General features: G+C 33.8%; 1 protein-coding gene across 1 annotated transcript; it reads left to right on the forward strand.

Annotated features, from left to right (window-relative positions):
• The first annotated feature begins 5,364 nt into the window (after positions 1-5,364).
• Positions 5,365-7,232, forward strand: LOC135142547 (zinc finger Y-chromosomal protein 1-like). Its single transcript, XM_064074263.1, has 2 exons — positions 5,365-5,396; positions 6,218-7,232. Exons 1-2 carry the CDS (start codon positions 5,365-5,367, stop codon positions 7,230-7,232), a joined length of 1,047 nt encoding a protein of 348 aa, XP_063930333.1.
• Positions 7,233-22,408: the final 15,176 nt, after the last annotated feature.

Consider the following 22,408-nt stretch of genomic DNA (forward strand, 5'->3'; position numbering starts at 1 on the left):
AAAAAATAAAGCACATAAGATGCACAATGTAAGGTTTAATACACGACGTCACAACAACTCGTGAGCCGAAAAACCCAATGGGCACACCTGTTCGTTGTGCCCCTGTTGACCTTCCACGTTTATTGTTGTCACTGATCGATCAATTTTTAAATAACTTATCAGCTTGTTTCTTTGATTAACGATCAAATTACCATCTCAGATTTTGTTCGTATTTAAGGAAGATGATCAGGTTATCTGGAACAGTAAAAGTATAAATTTTTATACGTATTAAACAGGTAGGTACTTTTTTCATAATGTCATTTTAAAAGTTATTAAAAAACAACATACATGGTCGGTAAAAAGTATGGAAGCACTTGAATATCACGAGGACGGTTTGTTGAATCTTTTTGAAATTTGGGCTTTCCATAGGAACACTCATGTTCTATTTTCTGCACTTTTTTTCTAATTATATACTTCATTTATTTTTGAGAGGCAGGGCTAATTTGATTTTTTTTAAAAAGCACTAGTAGTCAAATATTCCGTCATTAAATAGCACATTTTTTTATGAAATCAGAAATGTGGCGCATGCATTATTTTATTTTTTCCCAACATGGTAAAATAAATTGTCAAAATAAAAATAATGAAAATCAGAAAATCATGGCTAACCTTGACAATACTATCACCTGTCATAGTCCTGGCGTAGGACACGTTATTCAAAAACTATACTAGTGCCCAATGATTGTAAAAATGTTAGAACCGAGGGAACATAAACTGAAAGAAAGGTAGAAATAAGAATAATTTACAAAATATTCTACAAATAACAATACTCCGATTTAATGATTCTAACTAATGAATACATTTTTGAAAAATTTAAATAAAAAATTACGTTATTGAAAAAAGATCAAATTAACATTTCAAAATCAATAATTTTACAAGAAATGTTCTCCTGGCAGTGGTAAATACGTTACACAAAGTTTTCAAATGAATGTGTTAGATAAAAGGAGGAATATTAGTAATAATATTCAATATTTTTTCTTGGAGTTCTTCGATGCCGTGTGGTCTATTACATAAACTCGATTTTTTACCCACAAGAAAAAGTCAAATGGCGTTAAATCGGGTGACCTAGCTGGCCACTTAACTACTTCCCTTCGTCCTATCCACCTTCCAGGAAAAGCTTCGTTCAAGTAATGCCGTACTTGACATCCAAAGTGAGGTGGTGCTAAATCTTGTTGGAACCAGATGGTCTCTGCAAGTAAATTAGGGTTTTCATAGTTGGGAAATATTTGTCTATGCTGAGAAATAATAATTTGTTGCGAAAGTCGGAGGTATTTTTAGACGTTAAATTTCCGTTAATGAAGAAGAGGCCTACAATGTGGCGACTAATAATGCCGCACCAAACATTAATTTTTTGGGGGTACTGTGTATGAACCCCCTCCATCCAGTGTGGATTTGTATTGGACCAGGATCTGCAATTATGGTGGTTAACATGCCCATTCAAACAAAAAGTAGACTCATCAGAAAATAATAATTGGTTAATGAACGTGTGTAAAGAAATATTTAATCCTTTCCGGTTTTAACTATGGTCCAACGGTATTTAGGTAAGAAAAATTCCAGTGTTCTTCCATAGTAGGTCTGACAAAACGGTTTTAGGTGTCCAAAGTATCAACTTTAAAATACTATGAATAAAGTAATCACAACAGCTGGGAGGTCTTCATGGAAAAACGTACGTACCTGTAAACTGTGGCCTTATTTTTCAACTTCGCTTTTCCTTATGGCAAACCACATCAAACGACAGTGATTCCCTCAGAAAACATTTACTTGTGATATTGATTAAATACATGTATGTATTTAATCAATGCTTGTGGCAGGCTAAGATGGAAGCTTATCATCACTGTAAAGACTGTGATTTTAAGACGGAATTGACAGTTTTGTTTGGACAACACATTAATCAACATTACGACCCTAAGAGAGAATCTAGTGAGGATATATCTAGTGAGGATTCCAGCAAAGAAAACTACGGCTGCGCAAAATACTATTTTGAGCCAAATCTGTCGTTGAAATCGTTTCAGAATTCTGCAGTATGCACGGAAACGAAAGAAAGTTCTCAAAGTGTGAGTTCTTTGGAAGAGAGTGCCACATGCAGTTCCGACTTCAAGCAAACTGAGGAAGGACATTGGTATTATTGCCACAAATGTACCTACAAATGTAAAGTCAAAAATACTTTAACTCGTCACATTGAGGTGTTACATTTGCACAGGTGGTATGCATGCGACAAGTGTCCATTTAAAACTAAATGGAAAGGAAATCTAACAGTCCACATAAATACAATGCACTTAGATGAACATGAAGGCAAATGGTACAAGTGCCAAAAATGTCAATTCAAGACCAGAACAAAGGGTAATTTAAAATCCCATATAAATAACGTACACGTGAACGTTAAATGGTACACATGCAATGAGTGTTTTCACAAAACTAAACATAAAACACTTTTACAAAGGCACGTACTAGTCAAGCATAAATATCTAAACAAGCGAAATATTTAGAAAGTCATTTAATTTATATGTATTGTATCCGTGTGATTATTGCTCATATAATGCAGTGAATATTTAAAGCGTCATATAAGCAAATAACCATTTGGATGGAACTAAAGTTAAATGGTACCAACTGTCCTTACAAAAATTAAAAGAGAATCATCGTTTTATGAACAGGAAAAACACGTGTGGGATTTAATTGAGGTTTAGTTGGATAGTAGTTGTATATAAATCTATTTTTGTTAGTTCGTTTTTTCTAGCATTTGTAACAGACTGTGTTATGTGTTATATTTTGTGACCAACTGTTTTTTAAGATTATGATGAGTAACATTTTAAATCTTTTTTTTTACATTACAGACATTAAATAATGTGGTGTCCCAATTTGAATTAAAAGGTTGCGCCGAAAAAAAATCAGCGACCCGAAACCGCTTTCGAATAATTTGATTTAAAAAATGAATTAAGAAAATCGTTAAACATCGGCAACCATGTGCAACTTTAGTTTCTTTGCTGGTAGTTTAGTAGGTGTGTGGTTGAGATCCGTCACTTGTTGTTTGTCTGGTGTAGGTGTAACCACGCTGTAACTATTAAGGTTGCTTAGGCCAAGTTGATTTTGGTTTGGTAATTTCATAGCTTTTGTTTAAACGAAACTTAAATCGTACCGACGGCGACACCACAATGTGTGAGTTTTTGAGTATGTTGTTAACGCGTAGCATCAATTTATTGATTGCTATAAATTTACCGTTCATGTTAGGCTTTTCAACCGTTCCTGATTCTAACACAGTTTAACATTAATTGAAATTGTTATTTTATTTCACGCAATCTTTCGATTTTTATACATTTTAATTTTCTTTTATGATACCGAAGAAATAAGCAACTTTGTTCAAGTGAAATAGGTAATATTTTAAATTGTGAAAAGTCAAAAGGGATGGATGGTTTTTCCTAATTCAAAAATATTGTTAAAATTTAATAGATTCTTATTTGGAAATTGTCAAATAGTAATTGCCATTATTCACGATTTAATTATAAACAGTGATCCCTTTGAACATTGACAGTGGAGTAAATTTAGTTGGATACAGTAGGCATAACGGGCGCTTGCGAGGGCACTGCGGCATGGTTGTACGTAGCTGTGTTAAGTTTGAAGAGACAGTCAAAGGCCGGATCTAGAAACATTAGCGCTAGACGTTCCACATCACCTAAGTTGTTGAATTAAATCGTGTTCTTTTTCTTCTGATTCCAAAATAATTTTACGAATTTTCTTTTTACTCCTTGAGCGTAAGCAAAGAAAGTGTTGTAATCAAGTTTATCAGGGAGCGACTAGCTACTTTTATGCTTTCTCGATATTTCATGACCAACAGAATATGAAAAAGGTCTCTTGGTTCAGTCTGCCTGCCGTCTGTCCAGATTTTTATTAGCCAGATAATCTCCAAAACTACCGGACCGAATTCAGAAAAACAAGCTCGACAAGATATCAAAAAAAAGTATAGTCTGTCATTAAACAATAAGTGATATGTGATAGTGAAAAAATAAAGAAATTATAGGATATCGAAACGAATTTATCTGATGATATTTATCTTCTTAGGCGGTTACTGGTATTACTTATCTATACTTATTTTAATGTAAAGAGTTTATCCGAATACAAATTCGCAGATCAAAGCAAATTCAAAGAAGCGGGATTTAGTGCACTTCACTTGGGGGGAGAGAAAAATCCTGTGGAAATGACTTGTGTGCCAATCTGTTTCCCGTCCGTCTGCGATTTTATTAGACAAATAATCCTCAAAACTGCTGTATCTATTATTGTAAATTTTTGGTATATTTTAGAAATATCGTGTACATATTAACATGGTAGATCATTGATAAAAAAATATCTGTTCATCCTCTTGTCGTGTCCCGATTTTAAAAGTTCAATTTAGTGCAAAAAAAAAACGCCACGAAACCGCTTTGAAAAAGAAAAACTCAGTAACGAAGGCAATTAATTAGCCATGTTTTAGTGCGTTTGGGGGAATAAAAAAGTTTACCTTTTGGAGGATAATTCTAGTCAATTTTTATAAGACAGCGCAAGAAGAATTGTATTAAGAGTTGACTCATTTCCTGTTTTGTCGCATTGTCGCATTATTTATTCTTTGTTGTGAGTGAAACCACGTACTAAAGTTGGTACGTAATTGTTTACACTATAGTCCCTAGAAATACATAGTATCGTAATCCAATGTTGTACGAGTGGAGCATATGTAGTTGGTAACCAGTGTTGGGGACAGATACTTTTAAAAGTATCTAGATACAGATTGTTTTCAATTTTTTCGAAATGTATCTATATACAGATACAAGAAAACAGATACTTTTTGAAGCTTTGGCGAATAAAATAACTGAAAACATGTTTATGTATTTTTTTATGTATTGTTCAATGAATTTTTTAAAATTAACAACATTTCAAACGTATTGTCATCAAAATTATTTCTTCTTGGTGTCAGAATTTGCTTTTCGCTACTAAACACCCGTTCCACAGGTGCAGAAGAAGGGATTGTGGTATTAAATTTAAAAAATAAACATTTTACTGTAGCATAGTTATTCAAGACTGAAAAATCTTTTCTTTTTTCCTGCAAATAGGCCATCGCTTCGCTGTTTGATGTGTCGCAAATTGTGCAATATTTTTACGTACGCTTAAAAAGAATATATTTTTTTTTATTCCTATACTACAGTGTCCAAATTGTATTTAAGTATATCTAATAATTATCTCCAGCATTAAAATTATTATTTCAAAAGAATACCGGAAATGACTATTCTGTGCTGAAGCTCTGTTGTCGGCAACCTGTCATAAATTTATTATTCTTCAATATCCGCTTACGATGTTTTTATGACCATGTCCGGTAATCGTCTATCCCAGTGCGGCAGGTAGGTATATACATTTTAGGAAGAATTGCTGGTTCCGTTTAAGGCAAAATAAGTACAATTTCTTAGAAAGGTATTTAAACCCCTTATAGGATCAAAGGCTGCCTGGCAGGCCGGAATCACCAGAGTGCAACTTACAATTTTCAGATTTTTGTTGAAACTCATTTTATTTTAATCTCGTTTCACGATTTCTGAGAATTTATCACGATAAATTATTCTACCGAGGGTTGTAAAAAATTAATTTTATTGCCCAAGATTTACACTTAAACATAATCGGCACATTCTGGGGCAAAACGGACCTGCCAACCCCTCCTCGCGTTAGGTCCAACAATGAAAAAGTGAAGAAATGACATATGTGGCAACATGAAAAGATGCTACATTTGTCTGAAAAATAAAGGAATAAAACAATAACAAATAAGCGATTAATGTGAGAGAAATGTATGTATTGAACATTCGATTATTCGATTACAGAACTAATTTGTGCTAATTTGAATTTGACGCCAATGTGTTTTGTTGTGATTGGTCGGCACGATTGCAGAAATTAATGTAATCTAGTTGCATTGCGGATTTTAATCTGTGCGGTTATGTTCGTTCTAGTTATACGTGAATAAAGAAGTATTTATTTCTTTCCGGTTTTAACTGTGCTCCAACGAGCTTTGGGTAAGAAAAATGCCAGTTTTCTTCCACACTGTGATAAACCGCTCTTAGGTGGCCACAATGTCTGCTTTGGAAAATTGTGAAGCGATCGCAACAGGTGGGATGTCTGCATGGAAAAACGTACACACCTGTAAACTATGCCCTTATTCTTCAACTTCGCTTTTCAGTATGGCGAACCACGTGAGACGACACTGTTTCCCCTTGGAGACATTTACTTGTGACATCGCCAAAATTGAAGCTTTTTACTGTAAACACTGTGATTTTAAGACTGAACTAACAATTCTATTTAAACAACACATTCAACAACAACACGGCCTTAAGAGAGACTCTAGAAATGATATATCTGTCCAGAATTTCCTGATACAAAACTACGTTTGCAAACAATGCGACTTTGAAACAAATCTGTCGTTGAGGTGGCTTCAGCATACTTCAGTATGCACGGGTACGAAAAAAAATCTTCAAAGTGTGAGTTCTTTGAAAGAGAGTGCCACATGCAGTTCCGACTTCAAGCAAACTGACGAAACACATTGGCATTATTGCGTTGAATGTCCCTACAAAAGCAAACTCAAAGTATATTTAAAACGTCACATTAAAAATAGCCATTCGGACAAACGGTACGCATGCGACAAGTGTCCGTTTAAAAGTAGACGTAAATCCGATTTAAAAATTCACATTAATAGAATTCACTTAGATGAACAAGATATTGAGTGGCACAAGTGCCAAAAGTGTCGATTCAAGACCAAAGCAAAATATAGTTTAAGACTACACACAAACAGCTTACACTTGAACGACGAAGACGTTAAGTGGTACAAATGCAAAAAGTGTAGTTTCAAAACTAAGTATAAAAGATACATAAAGGTACACCTAGATACGAGACATCCAGATGAAGAAAAAATTAAATGGTACGAATGTGAAATTTGCCCATTCAAAGCCAAATTGCCGTCGTACTTAAAAAAACATGTAATTTATCAACATTTGGATGAAAAAGAATGTAAGTGGTATGAATGTACGACCTGTTCATATAAAAGTAGAAGAAGGACTAATTTTAGAAGGCATGTGAAGATCCATTTGAAGATCAAATCGTATCAGTGCGACTACTGTTCATATAAGACGCAATACAGTAAATGTTTAATGCGTCATATAAATAATCGTCATGAGAATAGAACGGATGTTAAGGAGTAAGGCTTTTAATAACTTAAATGTATATTCGTAAATTTTTGTTTAGCCAATAATTTGTTTTTCGTTTGTGTCAGCATTGTATGTGTTACATTTTGTGACTATATTTTCGTTTAGATTTTGAAAATAAAAATCAAATGATTATTTTTGTGTTTTATGTGCATTAAATAAAGAAACGCTTTAAAAAAATAAAGCACATAAGATGCACAATGTATGGTTTAATACACGACGTCACAAGCCGTGAGCTGAAAAAACCAGTGAGCACACCTGTTGGTTGTGCCCCTGTTGACCTTCCACGTTTATTGTTGTCACTGATCGATGAATTTTTAAATAACTTATCAGCTTGTTTCTTTGATTAACGATCAAATTACCATCTCGGATTTTGTTCGCATTTAAGGAAAATGATCAGGATATCTGGAACAGTACAATTATAAATTTTTATACGTCTTAAACTGGTAGGTATTTTTTTCATGTCATTTTAAAAGTTATTAAAAAACAACATACATGGTCGGTAAAAAGTATAATAGCACTTGAATATCACGACAACGGTTTGTTGAATCTTCTTGAAATTTGGGCTATTCCTAGGAACACTCAAGTTCTATTTTCTGCATTTTTTTCGAATTTTATACTTCATTTATATTTGAGATGCAGGGCTAATTTGATTTTTTTTAAATAGCACTAGTCAAATATTCCGTTATTAAATGGTACATTTTTTTATGAAATCAGAAATGTGGCGCATGCATTATTTTATTTTTTCCCAACATATTAAAATAAATTGTCAAAATAAAAATAATGAAAATCAGAAAATCATAGCTAACCTTGACAATACTATCACCTGTCATAGTCCTGGCGTAGGACACTTTATTCAGAAATTATACTAGTGCCCAATGATTGTAAAAATGTTAGAACCGAGGGAACATAAACTAAAATAAAGGTAGAAATAATAATAATTTACAAAATATTCTACAAATAACAATACTCCGATTTAATGATTCTAAATAATGAATACATTTTTGAAAAATTTAAATAAAAAATTACATTATTGAAAAAAGATCAAATTAACATTTCAAAATCAATAATTTTACAAGAAATGTTCTGCTGGCAGTAGTAAATACGTTACACAAAGTTTTCAAATGAATGTCTTAGATAAAAGAAGGAATATTAGTAATAACATTCGATATTTTTTCTTAGAGTTCTTCGATTCCATGTGGTCTATTACATAAACTCGATTTTTTACCCACAAGAAAAAGTCAAGTGGCGTTAAATCGAGTGACCTAGCTGGCCACTTAACTACTCCACTTCGTCCTATCCACCTTCCAGGAAAAGCTTCATTCCAGTAATGCCGTACTTGACATCCAAAGTGAGGTGGTGCTAAATCTTATTGGAACCAAATGGTCTCTGCAAGTAAATTTGGGTTTTCATAGTTGGGAAATATTTGTCTATGCTGAGGAATAATACTTTGTTGCGAAAGTCGTGGGTATTTGTCGGACGTTAAATTTCCGTTAATGAAGAAGAAGCCTACAATGTGGCGACAAATAATGCCGCACCAAAGATTAATTTTTTGAGGGTACTGTGTATGAAGCTCCTCCATCCAGTGTGGATTTGTATTCTACCAGTATCTACTATTATGGTGGTTAACATGCCCATTCCAACAAAAAGTAGACTCACCAGAAAATAATAATTGGTTAATGAAGTTGCCATCCTGACCTAGTCTGACTGCCATTATTTCACAAGACTGTAAAGAGAAACACAAAATAAGTACACGTGTTCATTGTTTCCCGAGAGTTTCTTTATTTTTCTAATAATAAAACTTTGAAAGAACATAATAGACGCATTTTCAGGCCTAATTTTAATATAATGTTTGGAATTTTTCACCTGTCGCATGTTTATAATGGAACTCAACTTTGTGTGATGGAGAGTAAGGGGTTGGAATATAGAACAGGTAAAATTTCTTACTTCTTGTTTTGGTGCGTTACGTTGTAGCCATGTGTTGAAACCTCTCACGATTTAGTAGCAATGATGCAAAGGTAAATGTGGAAATGCACTTGACAAAAATTCACTTATTCAGGCTTAACTTAATAACGATATCTAAATTTTTCGATGATTTTCCCTGAGTTATTATACACATTTCATAATTTCTCACTCGAGTTTTTAAAATAGTATGTTGATAGAACTTAAAAGTAACTTTAAATATTGATGCACTTTGAAAATTAATATCTTCGTGAATTAAGCTGCATTTAATACGTGTTCGAAAACATCTTAAGTGGAAAACTCGAAAAACTATGAATCAAAAAATTGAAAACGCTTCTAAAATTCAAAAATCGGTACCAAAAAAACTCGAATTTTCTTTAGTTTGCATCAACGCCAATGTGCTTTGTAGGGAGCGGGGAAATTGACGAGATATCAAACGAGATTTAAAAAATAGTACTTTGATAGAACTTAAAACTAAGTGTAAAATTTAAATGAATCATTTTGAAATAAACGAATCATGAAAATGGTTTTCTCTTCCGGTTCAAAGTCTTTTTATTTATTAGTTTATAATTTTTGTATCCGGAAAATAAAAAAACTGAGAAAGCGACAAATAGAAAAGCTAAAGAATATTTAAAAAACAAAAATCGGCGCCAATTAGAAAACACGCCATTTTGGGCAAATTTAAATTCGACGCCAATGTGCTTTGTGATTGGTCAGCATGGGTGCAATCTATTTGGACTGATGTTTTTAATGTGTGAGGAGGTTATGTTCGGCCGAATGGCATGTGCCTGAAGAAAATTTTATCATTTTCTGTTTTGACTGTGCTTCAACAAGCTTTGGGTAAGAAAAGTGCCAGTTTTTATCCATAGTGTGATCAAACGATTTTAGATGGACAACATAACATCTGGAATACCGTCAAGCAATCACAATGCGTTGGAGATCTTTATGGAAAAGCGTTCACAACGGTACACTATGTCCTTGTCTTACAACTTCGCTTTTCTTTATGGCGAACCACGTGAGACGACACCTTTCATCTGTTGAGAAATTTACTTGTGACAACGCCAAAATTGAAGCTTATTGCTCTAAAGACTGCGATTTTAAGACGGAACTAACACATTTATAAAATCACGGTCTTAAGAGAGGATCTGAAAAGGATTTATCAAGTCAGGATTTCCGCATACGAACCTAAAAATAGGACCTTGAAGGAAATCTCTCATTGAACTGGCATCAGCATACTTTAATATGCACGAGAAATACAGAAAATCTACAAGTGGGAACTTTTCAAAACAGAAGATTATAAACAATTCGGACTTTAAGCAAACTGACGAAATACATTGACATTACTGCGCTGAATGTTCCTACATACCTGAACTCAGAAAATATTTAAAATGTCACACTGAAAATCACAATTCAAACAAACGCTTTCCATGCGACAAGTGTCCATATTAATCTAGACGTAAAGCAGATTTAAAACTCCACATAAATGGCATCCACTTAGATGAACACGCTATTGAATGGCACAAGTGCCAAAAATGTTCATTCAAAGCCAGAACAAAAGGGAATTTACAACAACACATAAACTACTTACACTTAAACGACGAGGACGCTAAATGGTACAAATGCAACGAGTGTTCTTTCAGAACTATGCATAAAATATTCTCAAGCGTTCATGTTGGAATATAACATCTAGATGAAGAAAAAATTGAATGGTATGAATGTGAAAATTGCCCATACAAGTTAAACTGGCTTCGCATTTAAGAAATTGTGTAATTTTTCAACATTTGGATGAAGAAATAGTTAAGTGGTTCGAACGTGCCAATTGTCCATATAAAAGTACAGCAAAAACTAATTTGAGAAGGCATGTAAAAATCCACTTGTGATCAAATTTTATCAGTGCGACTATTGTTCATATAAATCGAAGCTCTGTGATCTATTAAGCGTCATATGAATAAGCACCATGTGGATGGAAAGGATATTAAGGAGTACAAATGCGAACACTGTCGTTACAAAGTTGACTGTAGTAATACGTATATGTTTTGTTTAGCCAGTATTTTTTTTATCATTTCTGTCAGCAATCTATGATGTGCTATATTTTGTGCCTATCGTTTCATTAAGATTAAAGATAAAAATAATTAAATGTTTAATTTTTTCATTACATACATTAAATAAATAATATCTGGTTGACCGAGCTTCACTCGGCTCGTTTGGTAGTATTAGATCAGATTAGGACAGATAAATATGCGTATAGTATGCATTTTGAAGTAGACGCGCTAATTAAAAATACACATTAAAAAAGAAATTCCATAAGCAGTCTCTGTTTTAAACAGTGATAAGTGACATGTAGAGATTAAAGAACAGAAAAGTGGAATTATTGTTTGACATTTATTACAATCTCATTTGTTACCCAAGTTTTCTCTCTGTCGTTCTTTTTTTTTCCTAGTTCTCTCTCTCGACTCTAGAAAAAGGTCACAACTATATTCTTACTGCCAGAAGAGTTTCGCCTCTGGTGTGGTTATCATACTGAGTTACCGTGCTCTTTTGCGTTATTCCTAATTTCTCAATCTCAACCCTGCTCCCGAAGATGCCACTTACGAAAGTGTGCGAAACGTTGAACCCAAAAACTCAAATAACACGGTCCCATCCCGGAAAACGATCACACATTGACTCCGACCGTGAAACCTCTGAAATGAATGCTTGACAAAATAATCTCAATTCAACGCACTTTCGTGTGCCTTTTATCCGCTCACTCTTTAGTTTTCGGTTAATTTTCTCACCTCAGAAGGTGAATTTTAACGTCCTCTATACAGTGGAGTATGTTTCGGTACGTACAATTGAAGATAAAAAGGTACGTCAAACGTACTGTCAGAGTGTCACCCAAACTTCTCTTATAAAACAATCTCGTATTCGTGTAGTGTCATCTGAAGTTGCCTAGCAACAAATATAATTCACTGCCTGAAAATTGCTGAAAATGCATGAAGCTGTAATTTTCAGAAGTTAAAACTATGATCAACCGATTTTTTGACCCAAAAAACCCCTAACCTGTAAATTTCATCGAAATCGTTAGAGCCGTTTTCGAGAAACCCATTATATATATATACAAACTTTGCTCGTTTAATAGTATTAGATAGATATGTTACAGCTAATATCCGAAATACGTTATTATGCATAATAACTAGACATTTTAGGAATTATGCGTAATAACTAAACTTGTCAGTTATTATGGATAACAACCGGAAAGATTAGGAATTATGCGTAATAACTGAAACTTTCAGTTATTATGCATAATAACGGAAACGTTTAGGTAATATTGATAAGAACTAACAGAGGAACAGGAATTATGCATAATACCTGAAACATTAGTCATTAAGCATATTGCCTAACATGTCCAGGTGATTTCACAAAAAACGGGACAAAATGAGCAAATCAGGTTCTCATAGATCAATGAAAAGCAATGGGAATATGACGTTTATGTTACTGTAATTTGTCCCGTTTTTACTTCCCGAGCGTAAGCAAAGGAAGTATTGTAGTCGAGTCCGTCGGCCGACTCTCTACTTTTACGTTTTCTCGATCTTTCATGACCCCAAGAGGACTAAGAAATAGGTCTCCCGTTTCCGTCTGTCTGTCGATCTGTCCATCTGTTGGTCTGTCCGTCTGTCCGTCTGTCTGTCTGTCTGCCGTCCCGGATTTTTATTAGACAGATAATCTCCGAAAGTACCGGACTGATTGTTGTGAAATTTTGTACTTACATTAGGAATATCATGTAGATGGTAAAACGCTAACCAAAATTTGTCTAATCAGCAGCCCCACCACTAATGCGATGACGTCACTTCAAAATTGTACATAGTAAATGGGTTTTAAATTGTATAAAATAACATAGTCCTATGCATGTAGTTTACGACTCCGAATTGAGTTTTTAGCCGAAACGTCCAGATTTTTGGAAAAAAAGTCAAAATTATAAAGCAACATTTTGCAATTAAATTTTGAATCTGCAAAACCGAATGCTTTGAAATCTTGCAGATGGTTTACAGTTATGAAAAGCATGGTAAATTTTTAGTCAAAATATATTTGCTTGTCCCCTCCAAAAAATTGATGACGTCACCTGAAAATTTTGCTGAATAAATCCTATTTCAAATGTGCAAAATATGTTGAGTCTGTATTTGTGATTTATCATTCCATTCATATTTTTTTAATTTGCATGTACAGGTGACTCAAAAAAATTAATGAATGCGTGAATTTATTTTATTAATTAAACCGATTATTTTGAAATCTTGGAGATGTTTTAAATTTATCATAAGTATGGTAAGATTTTTAATCAAAATATATTTGCTTTCTAAAATTGATGACGTCACCTTAAAATTTTACTGAACAAATCCTATCCTAAATGTGTAAAGAATGAATGATGACACTATACTTGTGATTTATCACTGCATTAATATTTTGTAGATTTGCTTATACGGGATGTCTGAAAAAAATTAATGACTGAGTCAATTAAGTGGATTAAATCAAGAATTACAAAACTAAATACTTTGAAGTACTATATACTTGGCAAATTATTAATCAAAATAAATCTGTTTATTTTCCTCACAAAACGTTATGTCAAAATTTTGCCCAATAAATTCTACCCAAAATTATGCCGATTGTAGCTTACTAGTTAATTGTTTTGATCCTCTGTTTTGAGGGGACGAACTCATTCAAATCAAACTAATTTCTACGTGACATTTTTTCGATGCATAAACATAAACACTTCCAAGTTGTTTTTCTTATCGAGGGTAAGCTAAGGACGTTCAGTAATGGAGTCCATTGGGCAATTTGTTACTTTCAAATTTTCTCGACATTTCATAACCCCTAGACAAGGCCGTATCTAGGGGGAGGTTAGGGGATACTCCCCTAGATCTAGACGAGTTATAATTAACCAAATATGAATTACAGCATCAAAAAACCGAATAAAATGTAGTGTTTTATTCAATAAACGTAAATCAGAGCAATAAAAAAGTCTGGTCCGTCGGCATTGTCATCCGGTTATTCCAATTCGTGGAAAACATGTTTTAGTTTAGTTTATGTTTCACCGTCACGTCTACAGGTTGATAAGTGTTATGGCTATTTGTCTTAAATTACAAGTACTATACAGGATGTTCCTTTTATCTGTTCACGCCTGACAATTTTTGCATAGGCGACATATTATACACCCCAGAGACGACTTCGTTTTTAATAAGCAATCATAGGAATCACAAAAAAAAGACAAAGATGTCAATGCCAAATAATGATAAAATTGAAAAAATTAATACTTACTCAATTTTTATTTTAAAATGTCCCGCTACCAAAATGTAATATGAAAAAAACACAATAGGCATGCAGTCGTCACGTTTCCGACAGCGAGGGAAGTACTGTCTAAACTCGTTAGACCAGTTTTTTTTTTTAAATCAACTGTACATGTGATATGTAGGGTAAAGCGAGGCAGGGTGGGTAGCTTTTTTGAAAATATTATGCATAATTCCTGTTCCTCTGTTAGTTATTATCAGTATTACCTAAACGTTTCCGTTATTATGCATAATAACTGAAAATTTCAGTTATTACGCATAATCCCTAATCTTTTCGGTTATTATGCATAATAACTGACAAGTTTAGTTATTACGCATAATTCCTAAAATGTCTAGTTATTATGCATAATAACGGATTTCGGATATTAGCTGTAACAGATATAACGCGATTATGAAATAAATCCCATAATATGTCAGACATAAGGTTCAAAAAGTACATGATTTCAGGACGAGACAGTAAAGGGAAAAACGGAATGGGCACACCTGTTCATTGTTTCTTTGTTGATTTTCCACGTTTATTGTTGTCATTCATAAGAATTAATCAAATGAAGCCACGAAAAATGTAAAATCAAGAAAATACAAAAAAAATTATCAGAAACAAAAAATGGAGTAGTTGAAAAATCGGCGAAATTAGAAAACTGAGAAATCGTAAAATCGAAATACTGAAGAACATTTAAAAAAACAAAAATTGATACCAGTTAGAAAACTTGGTTAGACCATTCAAACCACCGCCAATTTGAACTGCACCAATGTGCTTTGTTGTGATTGGTCGACACGATTGTGGAAATTAATCTAGTTGAATTGGAAGTTTTAATTTGTGTGGTTATGTTCGTTCAAATTGCACGTGTGTAAAAAAATATTTAATCCTTGCCGGTTTTAACTGTGCTGCAACGGGATTTAGGTAAGAAAAATTCCAGTGTTATTCCACAGTGTGACAACACGGTTTTAGGCGTCCAAAATATCAACTTTGAAATACCATGAATGAAGTATTCACAACAGCTGAGAAGTCTTCACAGAAAAACGTACGGCTGTAAACTGTGCCCTTATTTTCCAATTTCGCTTTTACGTATGGCGAACCACATCAGACGACAGTGATTTCCCCAGGAAACATTTACTTGTAACATTGATTAAATACATACATGTATTTAATCAATGCTTGTGACAAGCTAAAATGGAAGGTTATCATCACTGTAAAGACTGTGATTTTAAGACAGAACTAACAGTTGTGTTTGAACAACACATTAATCAACATCACGGCCCTAAGACAGAATCTAGTGAGGATATATCCAGTGACGATTCCAGCAAAGAAAACTACGGTTACATAATATTTTACTTTGAGCCAAATCTGTCGTTGAAGTCGTTTCAGCATACTTCAGTATGCATGGAAACGAAAGTAAATTCTCAAAGTGTGAGTTCTTTGGAAGAGAGTGCGACATGCAGTTCCGACTTCAAGCAAACTGAGGAAGTACATTTGTATTATTGCCCCAAATGTACCTACAAATGTAAAGTCAAAATAATCTAACTCGTCACATTCGGGTTTTACATTCGCACAGGTGGTATGCATGCGACAAGTGTCCATTTAAAACTAAATGGCAAGCAAATCTAAAAGTCCACATAAATACAATTCACATAGATGAACATGAAGGTAAATGGTACAAGTGCCAAAAATGTCAATTCAGGACCAGAACAAAGGCTACATTAACAAGCCATATAAATAACTTACACGTGGACGTTAAATGGTACAAATGCAAAGAGTGTTCTTACAAAACTAAACATAAAATACTTTTACAAAGGCACGTTTTAGTCAAGCATAGGTATCTAAACAAGCGAAATATTTAAAAAGTCATTTGATTTATATGTATTGTATCCGTGTGATTATTGCTCATATGACGCAGTGAGTATTTAAAGCGTCATATAAGCAAATAACCATTGGGATGGAACTAAAGTTAAATGGTACCAAATGTCCTTAGAAAAATTAAAAATCATTTTATGAACAGGAAAAACACGTGTAGGATTTAGTTGAGGTTTAGTTGCATAGTGGTTGGAGAATGTATATACATGTATTTTTTGTTAGTTCGTCTTTTCTAGCATTTGTAACAGAATGTGTTATGTGTTATATTTTGTGACCAACTTTTTTTTAAAATAATGATCAGTAACATTTTAAATGTTTTTTTTTACATTACAAACATTAAATAATGTGGTGTCCCAATTTGAATTAAAAGTTCGCGCCGAGCAAAAAACAGTGACCCGAAACCGCTATCGAATAATCTGAATTTAAAAAATTGGTCTAAAGAGTTTAGACAGTACTTCCCTCGCTGTCGGAAACTTGACTGCATGCCTATTGTGTTTTTTTTCTCATTACATTTTTGTAGTGGGAATTTAAAAAAAATTGCGATGACGTCATCAACATTTTTGCAAGGACACGTATATCAGTTGGGATAGATGTAGTGTAATACTAAGAATAAAATTATTATATTCTCAAATTTTCGGGAAAATGAATTGGGTCGTTTTGAATATTGATTTGTAATAATCAATAAAATAACGAAACAATTTACTCACGTATACGTATCAGAGGCAACTGAAAATCGTGTATGTATAAACATTCTTAATTTAAGATGACAGGCGTAACAGCATACGTGAGAGTCAAACAGAGAAACTGTAAACAAAACGACCATCGGTTTTATTGCTTCGACTTCCGCTTATTATATAAAACATTGGGTTTTATTTTAATTCTTGACGGTGAAATTCACAATTGGTTGATTATAAACATGTCTATTTCACATTCGCGGAACCAAGTGAGCACATAAAACAAATGCAGGTCTGTAATGTTAAAGTCGATGTAAATAAGCGTGCTACCCTTATGTTTCAACCGAGTTTTTCCTTTAACAAATTTTATGTCTACCAAATTGGGTTGGTTGGGGTGTAATACTAATAATAAGTGTTGCCTTTAATTTAATCAATAAAATAAATTGACTTCATTAATTTTTTTGAACCACCTCTTAAGAAAATCTAAAAAATATGAATGGAATGATAAATCACAAGTACAAACTCATCATATTTTTTGCATTTTAGATAGGATTTATTCAGCAAAATTTAAGGGTGACGTCATCAATTTTTTTAGGAGGGATCAACAAATACATTTTGAACAAAAGTTTACCATGCTTATAATAACTTTAAAATATTCACAAGATTTCAAAGCATTCGGTTTTGTAATTCCTGATTAAATCAATAAAATAAATTTACGCATTCATTAATTTTTTTGAGTCACCCTGTATATGCAAATCGAAAAAATTTGAATGGAATGATAAATCACAAGAAAAGACTCACCATATTTTGTACATTTTAGATAGGATTTATTCAGCAAAATTTTGTGGTGACGTCATAAATTTTTTAGGGGGGACGACCAAATACGTTTTGATCAAAAATTTACCATGCTTATGATAATTTTAAAATATCTTCAAGATTTCGAAGCATTCGGTTTTGTAGTTCCTGAGTAAATCAGTAAAATAAATTTACGCTTTCATTTATTTTCTTGAATCACCCTGTATATGCAAATCCAAAAAATATGAATGGAGTGATAGATCACAAGTACAGACTGATCATATTTTGTACATTTTAGATATGATTTATTCGGCAAATTTTCGAGCTGACGTCATCAAGTTTTTGGAGGGGATAAGCAAATATATTTTGACTAAACATTTATTATGCTCTTTATAACCTTAAAACATCTGCAAGATGTCAGAGCATTCCGTTTTGTAGTTCCTGATTAAATCAATAAAATATATTTACGCATTCATTAATTTTTTTGAGTCACTCTGTATATGCAAATCCAAAAAATATGAATGGAGTGATAGATCACAAGTACAGACTCATCATATTTTGTACATTTTAGATATGATTTATTCCACAAACTTTTGAGCTGACGTCATCAAGTTTTTGGAGGGGATAAGCAAATATTTTTTGACTAAAGATTTATGATGCTCTTTATAGCCTTAAAATATCTGCAACATTTCAAAGCATTCTGGTTAGCAGATTAAAAATTAAATTTCAAAATGTTGTTTTATAATTTTGATTTTTTTTCCAAAAATCTGGACGTTTCGGGTGAAAAGTCGATTCAGAGTTGTAAACTACATGTGTAGGACTATGTTATTTTATACAATTGAAAACCCATTTACTATGTACAATTTTGAAGTGACGTCATCGCATTAGTGGTGGGGATGATTAGACAAATTTTGGTTAGCGTTTTACCATCTACATGATATTCTTAATATAAGTACAAAATTTCACAACAATCGGTCGAGTACTTTCGGAGATTATCTGTCTAATATAAATCCGGGACGGCAGACGGACAGACGGACAGACGGACGGACAGACGGGCGGACAGACGGACGGACAGACGGACGGACAGACGGACAGACAGACGGAAATGGGAGACCTATTTCTTCGTCTTCTAGGGGTCATGAAAGATCGAGAAAACGTAAAAGTAGAGAGTCGGCCGACGGACTCGATTACAATACTTCCTTTGCTTACGCTCGGGAAGTAAAAATGAATTAAGAAAATCGTTAAACATAGGCAACCATGTGCAACTTTAGTTTCTTTGCTGGTAGTTTAATAGGTGTGTGGTTGAGATGCGTCACTTGTTGTTTGTCTGGTGTAGGTGCAACGACGCTGTAACTATTAAGGTTACCTAGGCTAAGTTTATTTTGGTTTGGTAATTTCATAGCTTTTGTTTAAACGAAACTTAAATCGTACCGACGGCGACGCCACAATGTGTGAATTTTTGAATATGTTGTTAACGCGTAGCATTGATTGCTATAAATTTACCGTTCATGTTAGGCTTTTCAACCGTTCCTGATTGTAACACAGTTTAACACTAATTGAAATTGTTATTTTATTTCACGCAATCTTTCGATTTGTATACATTTTATTTTTCTTATATGATACCGAAGAAATGAGCAAATTTATTCAAGTGAAATAGGTAATATTTTAAATTGCAAAAAGTCAAAAGGGATAAATGGTTTTTCCTAACTTAAAAATATTGTTAAAATTTAATAGATTCTCATTTGGAAATTCTCAAATAGTAATTGGGATTATTCACGATTTAATTCCCTTTGAACATTAGCAGTGGAGTAAATTTAGTTGGATTTATTAGGCATAGCGGGCGCTTGCGAGGGCACTGCGGCATGGTTGTACGTAGCCGTGTTTAGTTTGAACAGTCAAAGGCCGGATCTAGTAACATTAGGGCTACACGTTCCACGTCTCCTAAATTGTTGAATTAAATCGTGTTCTTTTTCTTCTGACTGCCAATATAATTTTACGAATTTTATTTTTACTTCTTGAGCGTAAGCGAAGAAGGTGTTGTAATCGAGTTTATCCCTCTCGGTCTTCTCATACGCATACGTCCATCTAATTACCACAAACAGAATGTGGACTCGTTACTGAAGACGACACTATTCCATTCATGCTCTTAATGCTGTCTGTCGTTACACCATTGTCACTTGGTAGCCTTTTGCTCAGCCGTCAATGGGAGTCGAAAATACGGCCGGTAAGAATGAAGCCCTAAAGACGCAATGCAACGATAAATCGTGCTTCCAGAGAATGGACGTGCCAGTGCTCTCTGCCAATTAATGCCTACTGTCTGGAAGGGTTCGAAAGGGTTTTGTACGGCCGAGCGTCTAAAAAGGCGATCTTCACGTGTTTGTCAGACTCTAGAGCAGCCAATCACTCTGGAGCGTGTTTCCTGGTGTTCTTCAGACTATTCCCGCTAAGCTTTAGCCACAGTTGTCATGTTACGATTTAATCGTCGCCCAATTTCACGAAGTGACAGCCGTGCGCTTTTCATGCCTACAATTCTCCCTCTCTCAGAGGGGATCTCTTCGTCTTCTAGGCATTGCCTACACATTTCTGCTTACCACCACTTTTGAAACTGAGATAAGCTTAATAAAAAGTTCTCCTTTTGGGTGTTTCGTTCTTTACTTTTTTTAGTGTAAAAAATTGAAGTATCTAAAACAAAAATGGAATATAATAATAGTTGCAAAATCGAAAAAAACAAAAACTGAGAAGTCTTAAAATCGAAGGCCTGAAGAACATTTAAAAACCAAAAATCGGTGTCAATTAGAAAATATGCCTAGACAATTCGAACTTGCACCAGTTTGAGTTTGACGCCAATGTGTTTTATTGTGATTGGTCGGCACGAATGCGGAAATTGTTGAAATCTAATGGCACTGGGAATTTTAATTTGTGCGGTTATGTTCGTTCAAGTTGCACGTGTGTAAACAAATATTTCATTCTTTCCCATTTTAACTGTGTTCCAACAAGATTTGGGTAAAAAAAAATGTCAGTATTCGTCCACAATGTGATCAAACGGTTTTAGATGACCAGAATACTGTGAAGCAATATTATCAGTTGGGAGATCTTCATGAAAATTCGTGCACAATTGTAGAAGTTGTAAACTATGCCCTTATTCTTCAACGTCGCTTTTCTTAATGGCGAACCACGTGAGACGACGCTGTTTCCGCTTGGAAACATTTACTTGTGACAACGCCAAAATTGAAGCTTATTACTGTAAAGACTGTGATTTTAAGACGCAACTGACAATTCTGTTTGAACAATACATTAACAAACAACACGGCCTTAATAGAGAATCTAGAAAGGATATATATCCGACCCGGATTTCCTCATACAGAACTACGTTTGCAAACAATGCGACTTTGAAACCAATCTGTCGTTGAAGTGGCTTCAGCATACTTCAGTATGCACGAAAACGAAACAAAATCTTCAGAGTGTGAGTTCTTTGAAAGAGAGTGCCACACACAGTTCCGACTTCAAGCAAACTGATGAAATACATTGGTATTACTGCCCAGAATGTCCCTACAAAGTCAAACTCAAAACAAATTTAAACGTCACATTCAGGGTTGCCATTTGCCCAAGCGGTATCGATGCGACAAATGTTCATTTAAATGTACGAGAAAAGAAAAATTTAAGGCACCACATAAATTTACACTTGAACAACGAAGATGCTAAATGGTACAAATGCAATGAGTGTTCCTTCAAAACTAAGCATCCAGGATATATAAAAAACCACGTAATCTTTAGACGACAGCGACGCAAACATTAAGTGGTACGAATGTCAAAATTGTTCTTACAGAACCAAACAAGCGAAGCATTTAAAGACGCCACTTAATTTATAAACATTTGAATGATGAGGAAATTAAGTGGTACAAATGTGGAGACTCTTCATTCAAAAGTAAAATAAAAGATGGTTTAACAAAGCATGTAAAGAGACATTTGAAGATCAAATAGTGTCATTATTGCTCAAATAACGTAGTGAATTTTTAAAACGTCATGTCAGTGAATCACCATTTGGATGATACTGAAGTTAAATGGTACCAACTGTCCTTACAAAATTTAAAGTGGACCATCTTTCTATGTACAGGAAAACGCATGCGATTCTATTTTTTGTTAGTCAATTTTTTCTAGCATTTCTGTCAAACTGTGTAATGTATTATATTTTGTGACTATATTTTTATTAAGATTATGATTAGAAACATTTTAAATGCTTTTTTTTTACATTGCCTACATTAAATATTGTGGTGTCCTAATTTGAATAAAAAGTTCACGCCGAACAACCATGTGTAACTTTAGTTTCTTTGCTGGTAGTTTGGCAGCTCGTCGAGGAATGTGTGATTAGTAAAGCAGACCTGTTTGGTTGAAATGCCTCAATTGTTGTTTGTCTGGTGGTAACCATTAAAGTTATCTGGGTTAAGTTTACTTTGGTTTGGTAATTTCATAAAATAGCTTTTGTTTAAACGAAACTTAACTCCTACCGAAGTCGACGCCACAATGTGTGAATTTTTTACCATGTTGTTGACACGTCGTGTAAATTTGTTGATT

Source organism: Zophobas morio, unplaced genomic scaffold (genome assembly GCF_036711695.1).
Source record: "Zophobas morio isolate AGI-343-1 ecotype UQ-CSIRO unplaced genomic scaffold, CSIRO_AGI_Zmor_V1 ptg000049l, whole genome shotgun sequence".
Taxonomy (NCBI): domain Eukaryota; kingdom Metazoa; phylum Arthropoda; class Insecta; order Coleoptera; family Tenebrionidae; genus Zophobas; species Zophobas morio.